At 41.0% G+C, this 19356-nt stretch overlaps 1 protein-coding gene across 3 annotated transcripts in view; it reads right to left on the reverse strand.

Moving 5' to 3' along the window:
• Window positions 1-600: 600 nt before the first annotated feature.
• Window positions 601-19356, reverse strand: part of AP3M1 (adaptor related protein complex 3 subunit mu 1) — a 42137-nt gene continuing 23381 nt past the window's right edge. For 2 of the 3 annotated variants that reach the window (XM_050960234.1, XM_050960235.1), the window contains exons 2-9: window positions 14395-14670; window positions 13586-13757; window positions 11797-11934; window positions 8974-9059; window positions 8192-8325; window positions 7032-7239; window positions 4365-4509; window positions 601-1656 (exon numbers count right to left, since the gene is read on the reverse strand). In XM_050960234.1, coding sequence (XP_050816191.1) covers window positions 1556-1656; window positions 4365-4509; window positions 7032-7239; window positions 8192-8325; window positions 8974-9059; window positions 11797-11934; window positions 13586-13757; window positions 14395-14667 — 1257 coding nt within the window. In that variant the 5' untranslated portion in view covers window positions 14668-14670 and the 3' untranslated portion in view covers window positions 601-1555. The remainder of the gene's footprint in view (window positions 1657-4364; window positions 4510-7031; window positions 7240-8191; window positions 8326-8973; window positions 9060-11796; window positions 11935-13585; window positions 13758-14394; window positions 14671-19356) is intronic. The other variant, XM_050960236.1, reaches the window with a different exon arrangement.

Here is a 19356-nt window from a genome sequence, read left to right on the forward strand (position 1 = left end):
GTTTTTCACTCAGGCTTTATTTTTGGTTGTTTCTCAAGTGCTTAAATAAAAAATTAAGAAAGCTAGTTTTGCTATCCAGGTTTGAAAGTTTTGGCTGCAGAACTTTGCTTAATCTTTTTGTCTCAGGTCAGGTCTTAATACCTACTTACCCCATTACAAGTAAATAGGCACAAGTCAGGGAGCAAAGTCAATGGCAAAGCAGGGACATGATGCAGTGTCCTGATTCCTTGATCCTTCTAACACATGAGACAATGTTGGACTTCATGGCACATTCATTCAACTGGCAGTCTGGACAATGCCAGTGCCCAATAAGTTGTTTTGTTCTCAGCTTTAGAGAAGACCCAGTGGTTAGTGTTAGGAAGGTGATTGACAGTTATACATTTCAATATTTAAGCTACAAAGCTAAATGAAGTGAATGGCTCATCACCTTCATGTCCTGTTGAGTGGTGGTACTTATTCCTCATCACTGGAGGTGTGAGCAAGTTGGTAAGGGTAGCTGTAACTGGTGGTTGCTTTGTATAACAAAAGTTTCATGTGTTATTTGCCAGAGCATTACAGATGCAGGCCATAAGCAAAAAAATACATTTTTACAAGCAGAGATATTTGCAGCAGAGTTCCCTTTTATTTTAATTAATTACAATAAAGTATACAAACCAAGTACATTTTACATTTTCTACTGTGCTACCTAAAAGCTACACTCCAATGTACACGTGGCACACATGACTGGTGGCATTCGCTGCAAAGAGGAAGTACCTCTAAATCAAAGCTGAGGCTTTACATAAAAATAGATATTCCTCTCTGCAACTGTATTTGTAAAAAACAAAAACAAAGTAAGGTGAGAAGTGGAAAGAAAATGGAGTACTGAAGCAACACTCACTCCCAAGTTTGGATGCAGAAGGTTATTTTATCAGCTCCTCCGTTGGTGGCACAAATGAAAGCTGAGTAAGGCAAACACTTCCTAAGGCAGTATCTTGTAAACAGGAGTAAAAGATTTTTCTGTTCATCAGAAAGGCTCTCAAGGCAAGTGTCAAATTTGACATGTCCCAGGCTTACCTGGAAGCCTACCCAGTCTCTCTGCTGCATTCTAGTTCTGAAATGATATCATGCTGCACTGTGAAGTGTTAACTTGTGGCAGGCTCTGAGAAAGTGAAGTATTCTCTCACCCTGCAGCAGTAAGATCTGCCATCACAAGAGGGTCCTGCTGGGTTTCTTGCCTTTGCCAGTGTGCTTCACCACCTGCAATCCTGGCTTTGGTATCTTATTTGGCAGTGTGTTAGTGGCATTCTGCGAACCACCCAATCCTCGTTCAGAAGACTTTATTAAAAGTGTGAAATCGTTAAGAAAAAATCAACCTAGTTTAAAGCCATGTTTATGAAAAACAGATTACACTTTAATTTGAATAGCTGCTGTGAATAGAAGTGCTTTGATCCCAAATTAGTGTGCATAATTACTCAATTGGCACCTAATAGCAACATATGTCACTAAGCGGTTGCAATTTCCAAATCTGAAGGAAAAAAAAAATAGTACTACTTGCTCTGGCAAATGGAGCATCTTCTCATGTCCGGACTTGGAATTTTCCTGCTTTTGTGATGTACTTGACACCTTTAAAAGGCTTGTATTTCTCTCCAAACATGTCAAGGCGATTTACTTTCAAGCCTATACAAAGGAGAACATGAAGAGCAAGAGAGTTTACATTTTCACACGTCCCTCCCCTTGCAGTCTGGATAATCTGCCTTGGAAATGCCCTGGGCAGAGGAGTTTAGTTCTTCCACCTAGCAAGCACTACTGTTCAGGCTGAATTGGTTTCTCTTCCACCCTCCCTTTCTCAGTTGATTTTTATGCCAGAAGGGATGACTGTAATCCTCTAGTCTAGGGGTTCTTAACCTGGCAGTGTGGCCACCCCATCTCTCCTCTATTGCTAAGTGAGACAGATCCTGGTACACAGAAGGGTAAGGATCACGGATCCATTCTGACCTGCTGCAGAGCACATGCCATACAATAGCTACACGTAATTCTTCCCACTCTAAGACAAAACAGGCAATTGGATTAGAGCAGAGCTTTCACAGACGACATCCACTCTTGCTTTAAACAATGGAAAACTACTGCAGCCATTGGTCAACTCCACCAATGGTTAGCCAGCCTCATGGTTATAAATTTGCACTTATTTCCAATCTGGGTACAATAACTCCTCGCTTAACGCTGTAGTTATTTTCCTGAAAAATGTGACTAAGTGAAATGGTGTTAAGCGAATCCAATTTCCCCATAAGAATTAATGTTGGGGGGCGGGGGGAGGGGAGAGTTAGGTTCAATTCCAGGGAATTTTTTTCCACCAGACAAATTACATTACACACACACACTTTTATACAAACAAACAATCTAATGCTGTACACAGCACTGATGATTGCGAAGTCAGAGGGTGGGATGTTTCCCAGGGAATGCCTTAGTGCTAAATGATAAACTAGCACTCGGTTGAGCCCTCAAGGGTTAACATGTTGTTAATGTAGCCTCACATTCTTCAAGGCAGCACAAATGGAGGGAGAGGAGACAGCATGGCAGACAGACTCACACCGTGTGTGTGTGTGTGTGTGTGTGTGTGTGTTGCGCATTGAGACAGCAGCTGCAGCCGTGTGTGTGTGTGTGTGTGAGATGCGCATTGAGACAGCAGCTGCAGCCAGCTAGCTCCCTCCATCCTGAGCCCTGTCCTGTCCGCACCCTGCTCTATATGGAGAAGGGAAGGGGGAACACCCTGACATTAGCTCCCTTCTTGCCCCCTCCCCTGCATAGCGAGCAGGAGTCTCTGGGAGCAGCTCCAAGGCAGAGGGCAGGAGCAGCACAGGACAGTGGGGGGAGGGACAGCTGAACTGCCGGCAATTGGTAGCCTGCTGGGTGGCTGCTGCACAGGGAACTTAGGAGCAGGGAGCTGATAGGGGGCTGCCAGTCCACCCTGGTTCCATGCCCCCACCAGCTAGCTCCAATGGGCTGCTCTTTCTGCAAGCGGTGGACAAAGCAGGCGGCTGCCAAACAACTTTATAACAGAGCATTGTGCAACTTTAAACGAGCATGTTCCCTAATTGATAAGCAACATAACAACGTTAACCAGGACGACTAAGTGAGGAGTTACTGTATTCGAACTGGTTCTTGCTGTGCCTTTGTCTGCTGGCTCAATTTAGTCACCTTTTTGAAAGTCTTCCCTTAGAACTGCAGCCATTAATCCTGATTTGTTCAAGTCTAGTTATTTGCGTAATCACTATACAGCATGCTGTCATTAACAAATGCATGTTAGCACAGGTACAAGAGATGGAAAAAGGCTCTTTATAGAGAGGGAACACTTGTGCGTCTCAAAAGGACTTTGGTTGGCAACACAAATTTCAACCATTCAATAAGCTTCGGGGTCAGCAATGTGGAATCTAGAAAGTCCTCTGGATAGGCCAGAGCAAGTTGAGCGTTTCAGTAGGAGAGTGGCCTCCTCAACTGCACTGCAGCTCTAGAGACTGTGCCTGAGATGCCAGGTTTGGTCATTTGCCACACACCTGACCACCCCAGCATTCTGGAACCTCCCCCATGAGAAAATTTAGTGTAAACACTGTCTTCTGCCCTCACTAATCCATTGCCCTCACTGATCCTCGCTCCCACCTCATTAGGTTCTAAACAATATTTTCTGCAAGTGTATAATCAAATACGTAGAATGTGCCCGAATTAAGTTAAGGCCCTGTTCCTACAAAACACTTGCTTATGTAAGTAAGTTTACACAAATCCAATTGGTTTCAATGGTATTCACACACATTGTGTTTGTTTGCAGGACTGGGGTCCGTAGGCTTAACTTCTCAGGTCCATGGTTGTATTAACACTGTAGCCTTCAAGTTTGATTTCATGCTCTGAAACTAGAGGGGTTACTTTGAAGCTGATGGAGGCTGTTAAGGGCTTCCAGAGTTAGGAGGAGAAATAAATTTCCCAAAATAAAATTGTCACTGATAATCAGGATGAGTTTTTCCTGTGCTAGGCCCACAGAAGTCAAAGAACTAAGGAAAACTATACTGCGTGTGGGGGAAAACCCCACACAAAACTCTTCCTTGCCCTACACCAGAGAAGTTCATGTATGTTCCAAGCAGAAGCCTGTGAAATGCCCATTATTTTGCCCTAGAAAGGCCATGAGAAATGGTCCAAATCAAGATTTCATGATGTTCTACTTGCAAGATGAAACTGTTAGTGTTTCAAGGTAACTTCATCTGTTTGACGTCAACTCTGCTCTGTGTTCTACAGATTCCCCAGATCAGCAGCTCCAATTCAGTGCTAGGAGACTCCTATTCCTACAATTCTCCTACCTCCCCCAACTATAGTAGTTCTGGTTAATGCAGCCGTCTCACCTGAAATAGCTAGTTGTTGTATCTTAAATTGAATGTTTAGGCTGGGATTCTCCTCTGGCTTGGGGGCCCCAGACTGTAGATTCACTATGCCCTTAAGGTTTGGTAGCTTTTGAGGGGTAATTTTGCCAATGTCCCAAGTTAACACCTAAAAGAAAAAAAAATAGTGAGTGGATTTTAGCAAATAATTTGTCAAGTTAATATCCAGCTGCTAGTTTGTGGGTTGGGTGGGTCAGCTACTCTGTAGAAAAATTCTGGCAGCTGGACACCAGGTCTGGTCAGGAGCCTTGCCTGGATTAAATCCAAAGTGAACCTGCCTCCCTGCTACTAGATAAGAGCAATGACCGGGGGTAAGGAATCCTTAATGGGACCCATTTCCTAAGCAATGGTTCTTGATAAATAACTCAGGTAAGTCAACAGGGCATGAGTGAGGAGGGGAAGCAGAATAAAGCTAGCAGATACCTGGGTAGGAGAGAGTTGGGGGAAGGGGGAGAGAAGGAAGAGGAGCAGAGAGATGGAAGAGGAGGGATTTGCACTTAGAAGACCATCTGCATCACTGGGGCTTTAAAGGTTCAATTGTTTCAGGTGACAGTTACTTTTTTAGAAGTAAAGATTGGTACAAAAGCTCCCATTTGGCCCTCTCTCTGTTCCATTAAAGCTTTTAATGTACCAAAATTAACAGGGCAAACCATGCTGGCAAAAGGCATCAGAAAAGCCAGCAGAACTGTAGGAACAGGGTTTTGCAACTGCAGCCTGATCATACATTGAACTCAATAGGAGGTAGGAACGGACACAATATGTGCTTGCCTGGCTCTACCGGGGCACATCAAGTGGCCTGTGGTGCATGGTAGGCGAGGTAAAGTCCAGCAGACTGTAATGATTAAGGTAAATCAAGTTTTGGTTCCAAGCCCTATACAGTCGTTTGGACACAAATTTCATTTATCTCTGTACTAATACACGAGGAGATACATTGGGAGGGGGGGGTACCCTCACTCCATTAAGTGGGAAGAGACAACAAGATTTTCTATGTTCTTTCCTACTTTTTATTTTGCCTCTTCCCAAATGAGTTTTCCTGAATAAGGGTACAAAGAGACACTGATCATTTGCATGATTTTACCATATGGAGAAGAACCAGAAGCTGGATTTGTAAGTAGGTTTTATTTGTGTTTTGGGGCTATTTGCTCCTTCGCCCCCCCGGGACAAAGTTCTAGTAGGTTTGTCTGCCTTAGGCTCTGTTCACTTTTTGATTCAATAATTTTCATTTTTAAAATCAAGTCTATTTCTTTGGGGAACTGTTGCTTCATGCTCAAATCAAGAGCTAATTGATAACTTCCTGGGGCAGCAGCAACCTCAACATGACACGAAACATACAATAGTAGCACTTGGCCCAAATCCCATCCTGCTAAAATTGCTCTGAAGGATCAAAGAAAACTTTAAGAGTTCTGGGTGTCAACTCCCATGTGCAAGAGGCATAAGTTAGAATTATGTTGGAATGATATATTTAGAGAAGAAGCCAAATTATGGGTCAACTGTTTTCCATTCCACTCCGTTTACAATGATTTTTTGGGCAGTGTGAGGGCAACAGCAAAACATACCCAAATCCACCCCCTATTCTGCTACGTGCTGGCTATTTTGCCTGTTGCAGTTTATACCCACCTGCTACTTGTTGTCTGAGTTTAAAGTTCTGCTGCAGCAGCTACAAGTAAATGTCTTCTCACAGAGCTTAGGGGAAGGGCATGCACCATAAATGAAATTGACGCAAAGTGCTGACATGCATTAAAATGTGTGTTTCTGTAGTCCCTTTTAGGGTTATGGTAACAACATGTACAAAATGTGGTTTCAAAGATGACTGTGGCCCTTTAAAATTTACCAGAAAAAAAAAAAAAAGGATAAAAAAAACCATAAGTTTTTTAGATTGTCATAAAGCTATACTGAACGGTTGAGTTTAGATTTTTGCTCTGGTACGCAAAGCACTCTAGAGCAGTGATTTTCAAACTTTGTTTTTTCCACGGACCACTTGAAAATTGCTGAGGGTCTTGGTGGACCACTTAATGATCTTTCCAAATATTGTTTGTACCGTTAAATAACTATTGTAAAGCGCTTTGGAGAAAAGCGCTATATATAAAAACCCTTAATAATTAACTCTTTGCTCTACAAATAAAAGCGACGGATGTGCCCTCTCTCCCTGCTGGGGCTGGGAAGGAGGGGGTCTCTTCCCCGCCAGAGAGCTATGGCTGGGAAGGAGGACCATTTCTCCCCGGAAGCTGCAGCGTTGGAGCTGGGGAAAGTCACCTCTTTCTCTGACCATTCTAGCCCTGCACGTCCAAATTCCCCACATCCCCCCTTCTCACCCCTCTGCCCCCTCCCACCTATTCCTCTCCCAAGGCCACCACCTCACCTTCTCCAGGGTCCAGGCACCTAATTAGTGGAGCCATGCCTGAGCGCCTCCACTAATTAGGTGGTTGGCCCTTCATTGTCTCATGTGCAGCCACCCAGGCGCACACCTGAGAGAGAACTATCCATGGAGCACCTGAATGGAGCTTGTGGACCACTGGTGGTCTGCGGACCACAGTTTGAGAACCTCTGCTCTAGAGGATGATGCTTTCTCCTGATTTCTTTAATTTTGTCTGCATTGAATTTAAAGAAAGAAAGAAACAGCTCAAGACTTACTTTAAGGACGGGATCAAATGTATAGCTGCCTTGTGTGGAAGTAAGGTTCATGTTTAGAACAGCTTTTGGCATATGAACCGTCACAATGACTCCTTCCACTGTCTTCCCCATATTCTGTTTAGGTCCAATTGTAACATCGAATCTCCCTGAAGAGCTGTTCTCCTTAAAACTGATTATGTGTTTCACATACACAGGAATTGCTACCAAGCTGAAGACAGAAACTGGGAATTAAATGCACTTAGCAGAAAAGACTACATCAGATAAATTAGGGGAAATAAAAGTACAGTTTGCAAAGAAGTCTTATATCCACCATGGTGTTGGCAGGATAAATCAAAACCAATTTCTCTTGAAAGTAGAAAGTAACACTCTCCTAAAAAAGATCCAAACAGGGGAAAAAAAAATCAAAGTCCTTAAGTTAGTGGTTTGTAATGGAATAGCAGATTCTATTGGTGAACAGTTATTCAACAATCAATACAAAAAGGTACTTACAAGCACTCTGACTAGAAACATTCTCACTTTTGCTTACATTAAAATGAAACTAAGCCTGAAGATAATTGCAGTTTAGTGGAGGCTTTTTAAAGCCAGTGAAGATCCATGTAGTACAGAGAGATAGCATCTTAATTACAGAGCAGCTTCTAGCAATGGATACATCAGGAGTTAAATGTTCCGTTACAAGCTAGCGATCTGCCTAGTTGAACAATCACAGCTGAGATGATATCAGCATCTCTGCCAAGCAGGGTTTTGTGTTAGAAAAACTGTGACAGAGCATCAGATTAAATAAATCTGAGACAGCTACCCACACACATGCATTTAGCAATAATGAGAATTCCAGTCATTAAATCATGAGTCAGAGCAAATGGAGATGTTCATGAGATTATTCCAAGGCTTGTTTACAGGGTGCATTAGCCCACACGAGTGGGTTGTAAATTCCAGTGTGCACTACCATGGTGCGCACTAAATGGCTCATGTGGCACCTGCTGGGGTGTAATAAAAGTTCCCTAAGGCACATTAATGAACCCCTAGCACATGCCAGCAGGGTCTGCACAGGCAATTTAGTGACCAACATCCTAGTTCGCACTGCAATTTGCTCCCCTCTCGCATGGACTAACGCACTGTGTGGACAGTCCCAAATGAAGACTGGGAAGCTAACACACACTCACTTTTGGGCGCTCACACGGTAGGACAGCAGTCTGAAGTTGCCATCTGGAGGAATAAATGAGAGCACTCGTTCAGACTCCCAACGCTTGAACCGGATACAGGGATGGAAACTGACGTCATCCAGAAGTCTCGGGTTCTACAGGAAGCGAGACAGATGTAAGCTTCTCCCACATCTGGTGAAGGTTTGATATCAGCTGGTTTATTCCTTCCTCACCCCCTGCATCCTAGCTTTGCTGCTGCAGAGAGGTGCTAGGTTGACAATCCTGATCATCAGACCAGGTACAGTCTGAAATAGAAATGCCAGTTCCCCCTCACAGTGCCTGAACTGGGACTTGTAGGGATTGGCTTTAAGTGAGAGATGCCAACTTAATCTCCAGGCGCAGTCACTGCTTTGCCCTCTGTGCTGAGGCTGCCAACAAGGAAGCCAACTGAGGAAAGCTGGTTTTCGTGTGACCACCTATTGTTAGGACTCTGCACCAATATCAGTCAGATAATGGCAGAAGTCAGTTACTGCTGACCTAGGGACAAAAGGCTCTGCATCCCATTACTAATTACTGAACAACGTGGCAAGCAGTGACAGCAATGCAAAGTTGCATACACTATTCAAAATGGGTAATGTGGCTGAAGACTACATGAGAGCATTCTGCTCAGTCATGAAGCAGCTGGAGTTTCTTCTCTGTACACTATGGATTGAAGGCAACATTTCAATCTTGTTTGCATAACTCTGCTAGAAATACAATACAAACAGTTACATTTAGATAGCTGATTGCATTGCTAGGTTTACCATGAAAGAAAGAGAAAGATCAGGCATTCCTGACAACTTAATGCAGGAATCAATGACACCTTGAATTTCTGCAAAGACTGTGGAACCTGGAAAAGTAATGAGAGAGAGACACACACATGATTTAGTATACTGTGGATAGCTTACCAAATATAACAGGAGGGGCAGTAAAGAGGACATAAATGCATCATATACAATGGTGCACATATCAGTATGTTTAGCACCCAGCTATGCAAACAGAAAGTATCATTCTTGTTACATATATCACAGAAGGCTTGCTGAGGTAGATCAGCTGCAGCAAACAATTGTTCTGGTCCCATCCCAGTTGATTATTGCTTAATCACATACAATTTGCCACACTGAACATTGCTGTCTCTAAACAGGCATCCTGTCCCTAGCACTGGCCAATATGTGTTTGAGAATATTGTGACAATCTAGAATCCTATGTTCATCTTTTTACAGGACTATGATAAATTCTGTACGGAACATGCCTTGTGAGTTATCATTTGAAAACTCAATTTGCTGATCATCATAATTGTCCTGGTAAAATGTGTGGCAATGTATGTAAAGTTATAAGATGAATTTTACTGTATGATATTACTAAGAGCAGTCACAAACCAGTTCCTCGGTGACAAAAGGCAAACTGATGCCTCAGCCAGGTAGCAACAAAATCAAATAGACCATCATCTGGTTAATTGGCCATTTTTTGACAGGAAAAAGAGTGTGAGAGAGAAATTAACATCTTGGCAAAAACAGCTGGAGGTTCCTGTCCCCACAGACTTTGTCTCCTGAATTCTAGCTGGAGACGATTCTCACAGAAAATGAAAAGTATAAAGAATGGGGAACAGATGCTCCAAATCATTTCTCTTTCTTTCTACCCATGGCAACACCACTACTTGAGGAACAAAAACGGCTTTGGATTGAGGGAGGAATCCTGTCTGAAAGGAATTCTGCCTCTAAGTCTGATAGAATTTTGCTTTGAATTCACTTAGCTTGCTAAAGTTAGACATCAGTCGTGTTACTTTTTATTTTTGTAACCAATTCTGACCTGTATGCCTCATTACTTGTAATCACTTAAAATCTATCTTTCTGTAGCTAATAAACTTGTTTTATCTAGACTAGTGTGTTTGGATTGAAGTGCTTGGGAAACTCCATTTGGTATAACAGGATTTGTGCATATCATTTTCTATAAATAAAATGGACTTTAGATGAGAATGTTTCGTCCAGGGGAGGACTGGGTAGTATAAAATGCATGTTTCTGGGGAAAGTCTGGGACTGGGAATTAGCTGGTAATTCAAGAGTTGTTGGCTGTAGCACTCAGACAGTATAGCTGGGAGCGATTCATTGGCTGGAAGCTGTGTGTGAGGAGACCAGGAGTGGTAGCTCTCATAGCAAAAGCACTGTAAAAGGCACCAAAAAGGCTGGAGAATTGGTAGGATCAGCTGTTCAACAGTCCAAATTGTACCCTGGGTAATGCGACACATAAAAGCTCCTCCCTACACCATTCTACTCCTAATAAATTGTGCAGTGTTATATATGGAGGCTGAAGCAAGACAAAAACGTGATATGCACAGGTGATCAGCTCTTGTCAGGAAACACTTGCCTGGATTATCCTTGGCTTTCATAGATTGCAATGTTGTGGGTTATTCTCATTGTTTAGTGAAACAAGTCTCTTACATCTGTCACATTTTGACAGACAAGGCAACACCATGAGATTTCTTATCTAGCAAGCAACCGCTGCCTTAAATGCCCCAAGGGAACAAAAAGTCTTGGGTCTTTAATGAAATTCCAGGCTTATGTAGCCATACAACAGAACAATTAATTGGGGGGGGGGGAGAAGATGCAGAAGCTACTGTTCACTCATTTTTAAATGGGCCAGAAGAGAGGAAACTGTAGGCTAGTATTTAGTTTAGTGACATGCGTAAAGAGGAAGAGATACCATTTCAGATGGACATGATTTGAGAGTCTCTATGTAAAATAAGGCAATGTCCTATGCTATGGAAGGGTCTTTATCAGCTACATACATTCTAATGAAGTCTAGGAGTCTCTCAAGAAAGGAAGTGAGATTTTTGAGGAACTGAAGTCAAAAAATCTTGTGGGGGGGAGGGCGGAATATGAACTGCTCACAACTAGTACAACAACATAGGATTCAAATAGCCTCAGACTGTTCTGGAAGAGGGAACCATAATGGACATACAGATGGCAATTTTGTCATACCATTACTGACTGGGTATACCTATTACATTTTTTGGGTAGTATTGAGCAAGTTAGGTGCAATCCATGTTATATATCAAGGTATTCTGACTGTCATGCTTTCCACCACCCCCCGCCCCCAGGGATTTTAATTATTCAGCATTCATACTGGCTGGCTAGTTGGAAAAGAGCATTCTCTCAGTGTTACACAGAGGCAGATAATGGGGAAGCTGGAGAGGTGGCAAGTGACAATGTTTGTCCTGCTCATATAGTGAGGAGCCTTGAACATAAGGATGAGTTGTTAGCACAAAAGAACAGTGGACATAAAGATAAACAGACCAGCTTAAAGCTTTGGCCTTCAAGAAATAGGTTTCCTTTAGTAACTGTAAGAAGGTACCAATAGATAAGCCATAATTATCTAGATGCAGGGTACTCCTTAAAATCAAAAGCTTGCTGAGTAAGTGGCCCAGGCCATATTGCTATTATGAAATGAAGTAAGTTTGTGCATGGTATTTCAAATGGGCAGTGTACTTAATTGTTATGTATAGAGGCAGTCAGACTGCTTGAATTCTTGCTAAATAGAATGTTAAAATGTCCTTTGACAAGCAAATCTACATTGACATGGCACCTTACCTGATTTGTCTATAATTGCATCTATTTCTTCAATTACATCAAAATAGGCTTCGTTGTTTGTGTACTTGACCACTGCTCTGCGCCAAGGAATGTTGGACAGCTGTCCAGTGGGAAGTGTTTCGCCCATATTGCTACTGCCTGGGAAAACAAACACACACAAACAATCCATTAGAAGAGGTTTGTTCCACAGCTACGCACCAAAATAAGATGAACCCAGGAACTACAAATTATAAACACCAGGATTTCCTTAATTGGATTATCCAGAGTCACATTTTCTGAAAGAGTCCTTTGTGACAGTGCTCTACTCTGCATTCTTTGCACCTTTAAATATTTGACCTGAGTCAGCAGGAGCTTTTAGGGTGCTAATAATGCAGCATTAGTGATTTAGGAGCCAAGGTCACATAAGGCACATTTAAATATTTTACCTTCCCATAGTCAAAATTCAGATAGGAAAATGGTTCTTAACCTTGAACATGAAATATAGAAGTGTAGGACTGTAAGGGACATTGAGAGGTCATCTAGTCCAGTACCCTGCACTCAAGGCAGGACTAATAACTAGACCATTCCTGACAAGTGTTTGTCTAACCAGTTCTTAAAAACCTCCAATCACTGAGGGTATGTCTACACTACCCGCCAGATCGGTGGGCAGCGACTGATCCAGCGATCTAGTTTAGACGCGATAAATTGACCCCCAAGTGCTCGCCCGTCAGCTCCTGTACTCCACCACCGTGAGAGACACAGGCAGAGTTGACGGGGGAGCAACAGCAGTCGACTCACTGCAGTGAAGAAACCATGGTAAGTAGGTCTAAGTACATCAACTTCAGCTAAGTTACTTACATAGCTGAAGTTGCGTAACTTAGATCGATCCCCCCCACTGTAGATCAGGCCTGAGATTCCACAACCTCCCTAGGTAATTTGTTCCAGTACTTAACTACCCTGACAGTTAGGAAGTTTTTCCTAAAGTCCAACCTAAACCTCCCTTACTGCAATTTAAATCCATTGCTTCTTGTCCTAGCCTCAGAGGTTAAACGAGAATAATTTTTCACCCTCCTCCTTGTAACAATCTTTTATGTTCTTAAACTATTATGTCCATTCTCAGTCTTCCCTTCTCCAGACTAAACCAAATGTATTCAATCTTTCCTCATTGGTCATGTTTTCTAGACCTTTAATCATTTTTGTTGATCTTCTCTGGACTTTTAAATTAGTCCACATCTTTCCTAAAATGTGGCACCCAGAACTAGGCAATAATACTCCAGTTAAGGCCTAATCAGTATGGAGTAGAGCAGAAGAATTACTTCTCATGTCCTGCTTACTACATCCCAGAATGATGTTTGCTTTTTTTGCAACAGTGGCAACAGTATTGACTCATATTTACCTTGTGATCCACTCTGACCCCCAGATCGCTTTTCAGAGTACTTCCTCCTAGGTAGTCATTTCTCATTTTGTATGTGTATAACTGATTGTTCCTTCCTAAGTGGAGTACTTGGCATTTGTCCTTATTGAATTTCATCCTGTTTACTTCAGACCATTTCTCCAGATCATTTTGAATTTTAATCCCATCCTCCAAAACACCTGCAACCCCTCCCAGCTTGGTATCATCATGCTTTCTATATCATCTAAATCAGTGATGAAGATATTGAACAGAACTGAACCCAGGCCTAATCCCTGTGGGACCCCACTCGATATGCCCTTCCAGCTTGACTGAACAACTGATCACCAATATTCCCAGAGAGTAGTTAATTTTATTTAAAAAAACAACTTCAAAGCTAGTTATCTGTTTTAATCATACCTGTGATGGAATTGACAACAGAGCGCAGAATCGTGGGAGGTTTAATCAACTCTTTTAAGATATTTGATTCCGTTGCCAATGGAAAGCCATTGTCTAACATTTCTTCTAGAAGCTCATACACAATAACCACATTATCCTTAATTGCAGTCTCAGAGCACTCTCCAAAATAATCCTAAACAAATCAAAGATTACAAAGGGAAAGGATTTTTATTCATATTAAAAACACTTTGTTTTATAAGCAAAACAAAACTTTAAATTACTAATAATACTAGCAAGGGCATTTCTGGACGTGTCTTGAATCACAGGATTATTATAGAGTCCAATGCAAGTATGGGTACAGTCTCCGGTCATTGTTCAGTTTTCAGTTCAGGGAATACTCTGAATACACCACCATGTAGGTTCTTCAGTGCTATTCGTTTTATCTGTCAAGTAGCTTTAAGCTGCATCATGGTAAGCTGTATTACAAAAATTACAATTGTAACTGGCAGTTTTATTACACCAGATGCATCAGTATAACATGAACAATACACAATCCTACGAAAAGGTGGAAGCTTCTGTAAATCAGTATGTGTTTTGTTTGACGTATATGTTTACTGCAAGTTAATATCCACAAGTAAAGAAGCAAAGCAAACCTTTTGTGACTTTGTGCTTTATTAAGCATAACTTTGATTTAAAAAGAAAAGTGACCATAGATCACAAGGGGAATCAGATTATTGACAGAGAGGGTTTTGCTACTATTTTTTTTTTAAACTTGTGCAAGACACACACTTGGCCAATCTAAAAATTCAAAGAATTTATCAGTGACAGACCTGGAATGTATCTGCTACTCGGTGCAGGAATTCAATTACAAAGAGTGGTGGCACTTCTGTCTGTATGACAGACACAAAGAAGATTTTTTCCCGGTAGATGCTGATGAGGTAGTGGTGGGGCGTTGAGATGACAGGGGGCACATTCTCAACATCGGCTGCTTTCTCCTGAGCTTCAAAGAAATAATCACACACAGATTGGCTCACAACGCTCTTCCAGTGCTTCTCCAAGAATATATCACCAGAACAGTTTATAAGAAACAGACTGTGGATCATTTTCTGTTGGAGACACATTCACACATGTTATACAGATGGAAGTGGTTTGAAGATTGACATTACCTCTCCTCCCACCTTCCCTTCACTCAGGTGTTGGCTTTGTACCAATATGCACTGTGAATTTAAGTTACCCATCATCTATTTTGCTTGACTGCAGTATTTGCTGCAATTCCTTTACTTAATAAAAGGAAATAACTTACTGTCCTTGTGGGTGTTACTGTAGTAAGTACCTAGGACTTTCTTTTTTTTTTTTTTTTTTAACTGAAGGCACCCACACTTTAAAGAATAGCTAAGCAAGTATTAAACCTATTTACCCTGTCCAGCAGCACAACTGTCAACTGATAAAAACATAATTGCATATTTAAGTGTAGTTTTAAGTTCAAACTTCAAAAAGTCAAAACAAAGCATCATAGAAATGTAAGACTGGAAAGGTCTTTGATAGGTCATCTAGTCCAGTCCCCTGCACTGAGGTAGGACTATATATATAAACTAGACCATCCCTGACAGGTGTTTGTCTAAGCTGTTCTTAAAAACCTCTGATGACAGATTCCAAAACCTCCCTAGGTAATTTGTTCCAGTGCGTAACTACCCTGACAGGAAGCTTTTCCTAATGTCTAAACTAAATCTCCCTTGCTGGAATTTAAGCCCATTGCTTCTTGTCCTGTCCTCAGTGGCCAAGGAGAACAATTTATCTCCCTCCTCTTTATAATAACCTATTATGTACTTCAAAGCTATGCTCCCCTCAGTCTTTTCTTTGCTAGACTAAACAAACCCATTTCCCCCAGTATTTCCTGGTAGGTCAGGTTTTCTAGGCATTGAATCATTCCTGTTGATCTCCAAATTGTCCACATCTTTCCCAAAATGTGGTGGTGAGAACAGTACATAGTACGTCAGTTGAAGCCTTATCAGTGCTAAGTAAGTAGAAGAATTTGTGTCTTGCCTACAACATAAACCTTGGTTCTTCTGTATCAAGTTTTACAAGGGTACTCGATTGTGAAAAACCAACACAGTTAATCTGTATCAGTTTCTAGGGCATAGGGGGATGGAAAGAACAGCAACTTCATATATGCAGGAAAAGCCATTGAAAAACAGTATTTTCATTAATCTGGGTGGCCTGGCCATCTCTTAATTGTAACCTCTTATTCCTTAAGAAACACAACTCAGCCACAAAAATATTTATATAGGCCTGAAACCTCCAGGTTTAGTGAGTCACCCACAAAAAGCTTCCCTCTGCGGCCCCCCCCCCCCACACATACCCAATGCTTGAGACTTGTCAGACTACTGGGAAAAGTGTTTAGTTCCAGACACTTTCTGCTGTTCTCAAAATTCGAGCACTTGCTCATTTTGTCGAGTTTCCAAGTTACTTGCAATGCTCTAACATGGCTTTTAGGTATTGACCAAAAAATGAAAGCAAAACAGGTTCATCCATCAAACTGGTCAGAAAAGATGCACAGTAGTTTTTAAGGTAAAAGCTGCAATAATACTAAAAACCACAAACACCTGAACATTAACTTGTTGTTTGGCCTTTTTTTAAAGATCTGCTTGCATCTGCACAATGGTAAGAGTGTGTATACCATGGTTTCTTTAGAGTTACTCTTATGCCAGAAGAGCTGCCTCCCCCTCCCCCTCCACCCCCCAAACAAACAAACAAAACAACAAACAAACCACAAGATGATGTTGTGGCATGTATAGACAAACACTCCTGTACCTGAAACACAGTTTGAAGAGATGTGTTAAACAGCCACTATTTTTTATTTTAGAGAGAAACAAGGTTACTATTCTGTAAGATTTATTTTACTGAGTAAAATAATTGAGTAAAAGTTGACTGATATTCCCATCTGAGGGGTGGCGGGGGAAGGGAAGTCAGCACAAAAACCCCTCAGCCTTGTAGCCAACACATTGGTCTTGTCTTCACTAGGATTTTACTTTGACTTAGCTAACTGGAGTTAAAAAACACATGTTTTTTCCTAGTCAAGATGCAAAGAGCAGCAAAAAAAGGCCACATCTTGTGGCCCTTATACAGGCTAAGAGTCCCATTGGCTCAAGATGGAACTTCAGAAGAGGATACTTAGTAATCATCTGTGGTACTTAGCTGCAGGAGAAGACACTAGAAATTAACAGGGTGGATAAAAAGGAATTAAAAAAAAATCAGATTTTTGTAATTTAAATTGGATTTTGATTATTTAAGTTTTTTTTTCTTTTAAAAAATAAACCTGTTTAAAATGAAATCTAAATATCTCATAACATATGTTAGGTCTAAATTTATAATCTCAAACATTTAACATGAAATAACATGCTGAATGAACCCTGTGCCTCTATCGAAAAAACTCTTATTTCTAACTATTTCCTCGATTCTAACTTTTGAGGTCAAGCTATACACATATGGCACAAAAGGTCAGCCTAAGTAACTTAGACTGTTTCATTTTCAAGATATTTAGGCGAGTAGGAACTTAAGCTCCAGTCACATAGCCATATGAGAAAAATGCCCCAAGCTGACCTGAAATAATCAATTTAATTCAGTGACTACAGTTAATCCATTTAATAAATCAATTAGTTGTAAATGTGAAACATTTAAGGTTGTTTTGTTTAATAAAAATAAGTTGTATATGCCGTGTGTGTAATTAGATTCCAAGTTACCATCATAATGCTTCATGACACAAATCATGAGCAGAAAGTTAATTATCTAATAAATAGAGAATTCTGCATCCCTTCCATACTAAAAAATGTACTTTAATAAGAATCTGAAAATAATGAGCTATATATTGCTTAAATAAATGTATATATATAGTTATAGTGTACCCTGCTAAGTAGCAAAAAGATGTACCAAATCCTAGTGTAAAAGTTCTATTTAATTGTAATTCAACATATTTTAACAGTTATATGAGCCACTGAGAATGCATCCCTTTTCAAGAAAACAAGTATAAATGAAAAAGTTGATTAAAATCTGATTTCAATCAAGGCTTTCCCACTTGATGCATTACATTCCCTTGATTTAAATCAATCCATCCTGGAAATTAACACTATTGCAAGTCTCCATTGAACATACATAGGGTTTAATTCATCCAACGTTTAGTTTGTTACTGGAACAGGAACAGAATTTGAAAAAAAAAAAAAAGTAGGAAACTTTTAAGATGAGTGAAGTTTTCTTAAACAAAGCAGCCTGGACATATCGGCTTTAATCCAGTTTGACTAACCTTGTCCTGAATTTAGCAGGCACTGCATATTAAACTTCGGCAAAGTCTCTCAAGATGACCACACAAATGTGGTAAGTCTAATCAACCACTGTCAGTATTGTTCCACACCAGCATAGGACACGCACATGAAAGTAATCAGCTATGAAATCTCAGAATAGTTCTTACATGCATTTTAATATTAATACAATAGCCTATTTGTTAACAAAGCCAAACCCCAATTCACAGCAAACATAAACAAAGCTGCATAGGAGAGTTTCAATACAAGCAGCTCTGGATCTGGCTACAGAGATTAGAGTTCATCTCTACAAGGATTCAAAGCCCAATGTAGTCTAAACAGAGTCCCATGGACTGCAAAAGGTCTTTGGATCAGATGTCCAATCATAGAGCATTTTTAAACTCTAAAAATTGTCTTGCTGTTAAAGCCCACAGATTCTATGGATCAGCATGTTTTTAACAAACATGCATCAATCACACTGAAATGCTGAGTTGCTAAACGTTGATTTGTTTAAATTCCGACCCTAGCAAATGCTCCTGGATCATCCTTCAAATGGATTGTCTCACTGCAGTCGTAGCTGAGGTAATAAACCCTGTTTAGGACCTTACAATTGCTAACTAGACTGGTGTTTATTTTGTTCCACAAAGACCGCTGAGTTTTAGGACAGCTTTTGCAAACATCTAAACTTACAATTTCTCTGACTTTCCAAAATAGCTTTACTATTTCAGTCCTAGCTTTAGAGTTCCCTTCAAAGGGACATTTTCTCTCCCAGCCCCCCACCCCAATATAGTGCTGGCATAGGCAGTGGTAACCCCACACTCCTAGTCTGGAAGAACCACCCTGTCAATAAAATGGCAGTTTTGCCTCCCATTCAATCCTAGGCCTCTCTGCTATTACTGTCAACAAAGGAGATCTAATGGTGATGCGACACTTATCTACAACAAACTGGATTAAGACTCCTGGTTTATTTCACATAGGGCAGGGGTCTCAAACCGCTTTATTGGTGCCCCCTTTCACATCACAAGCCTCTGAGTGCAACCCCCTTATAAATTAAAAACCACTACATTTAACACCATTATAAATGCTGGAGGCAAGCAGGATTTGGGGTGGAGGTTGATATCTCGCAACTCCCCCCATGTAATGACCTCACAACCCCTTGAGGGGTTCTGACCCCCAGTTTGAGAACCCCTGACATGGGCATTGAACAGCTGGTATTTTGATCATCATATGTTAAAAATAGTTTAGCAAATTATGTGCTTTCTTCATTAAAAATTGACTGCATGGATCATTCGATTATTATTTTACTGTTTGCTATTTTAGAGCCTTAGTTAGCAGAAATTTACAATAGTCTCTAGTATAGCAGCCCTCAAACTGGGTCAGGACCCCATTTTAATGGGGTTGCCAGGGCCAGCATTAGATTTGCTGGGACCCAGGGCTTAAGCCCAAGCTCCACCCTTAAGCAGAGAGGTGGGGCCCGGGCTCCACATCCCCGGGGTCACA

The sequence above is a fragment of the Gopherus flavomarginatus genome, chromosome 6 (genome assembly GCF_025201925.1).
Source record: "Gopherus flavomarginatus isolate rGopFla2 chromosome 6, rGopFla2.mat.asm, whole genome shotgun sequence".
NCBI classification, from domain to species: Eukaryota; Metazoa; Chordata; order Testudines; family Testudinidae; genus Gopherus; species Gopherus flavomarginatus.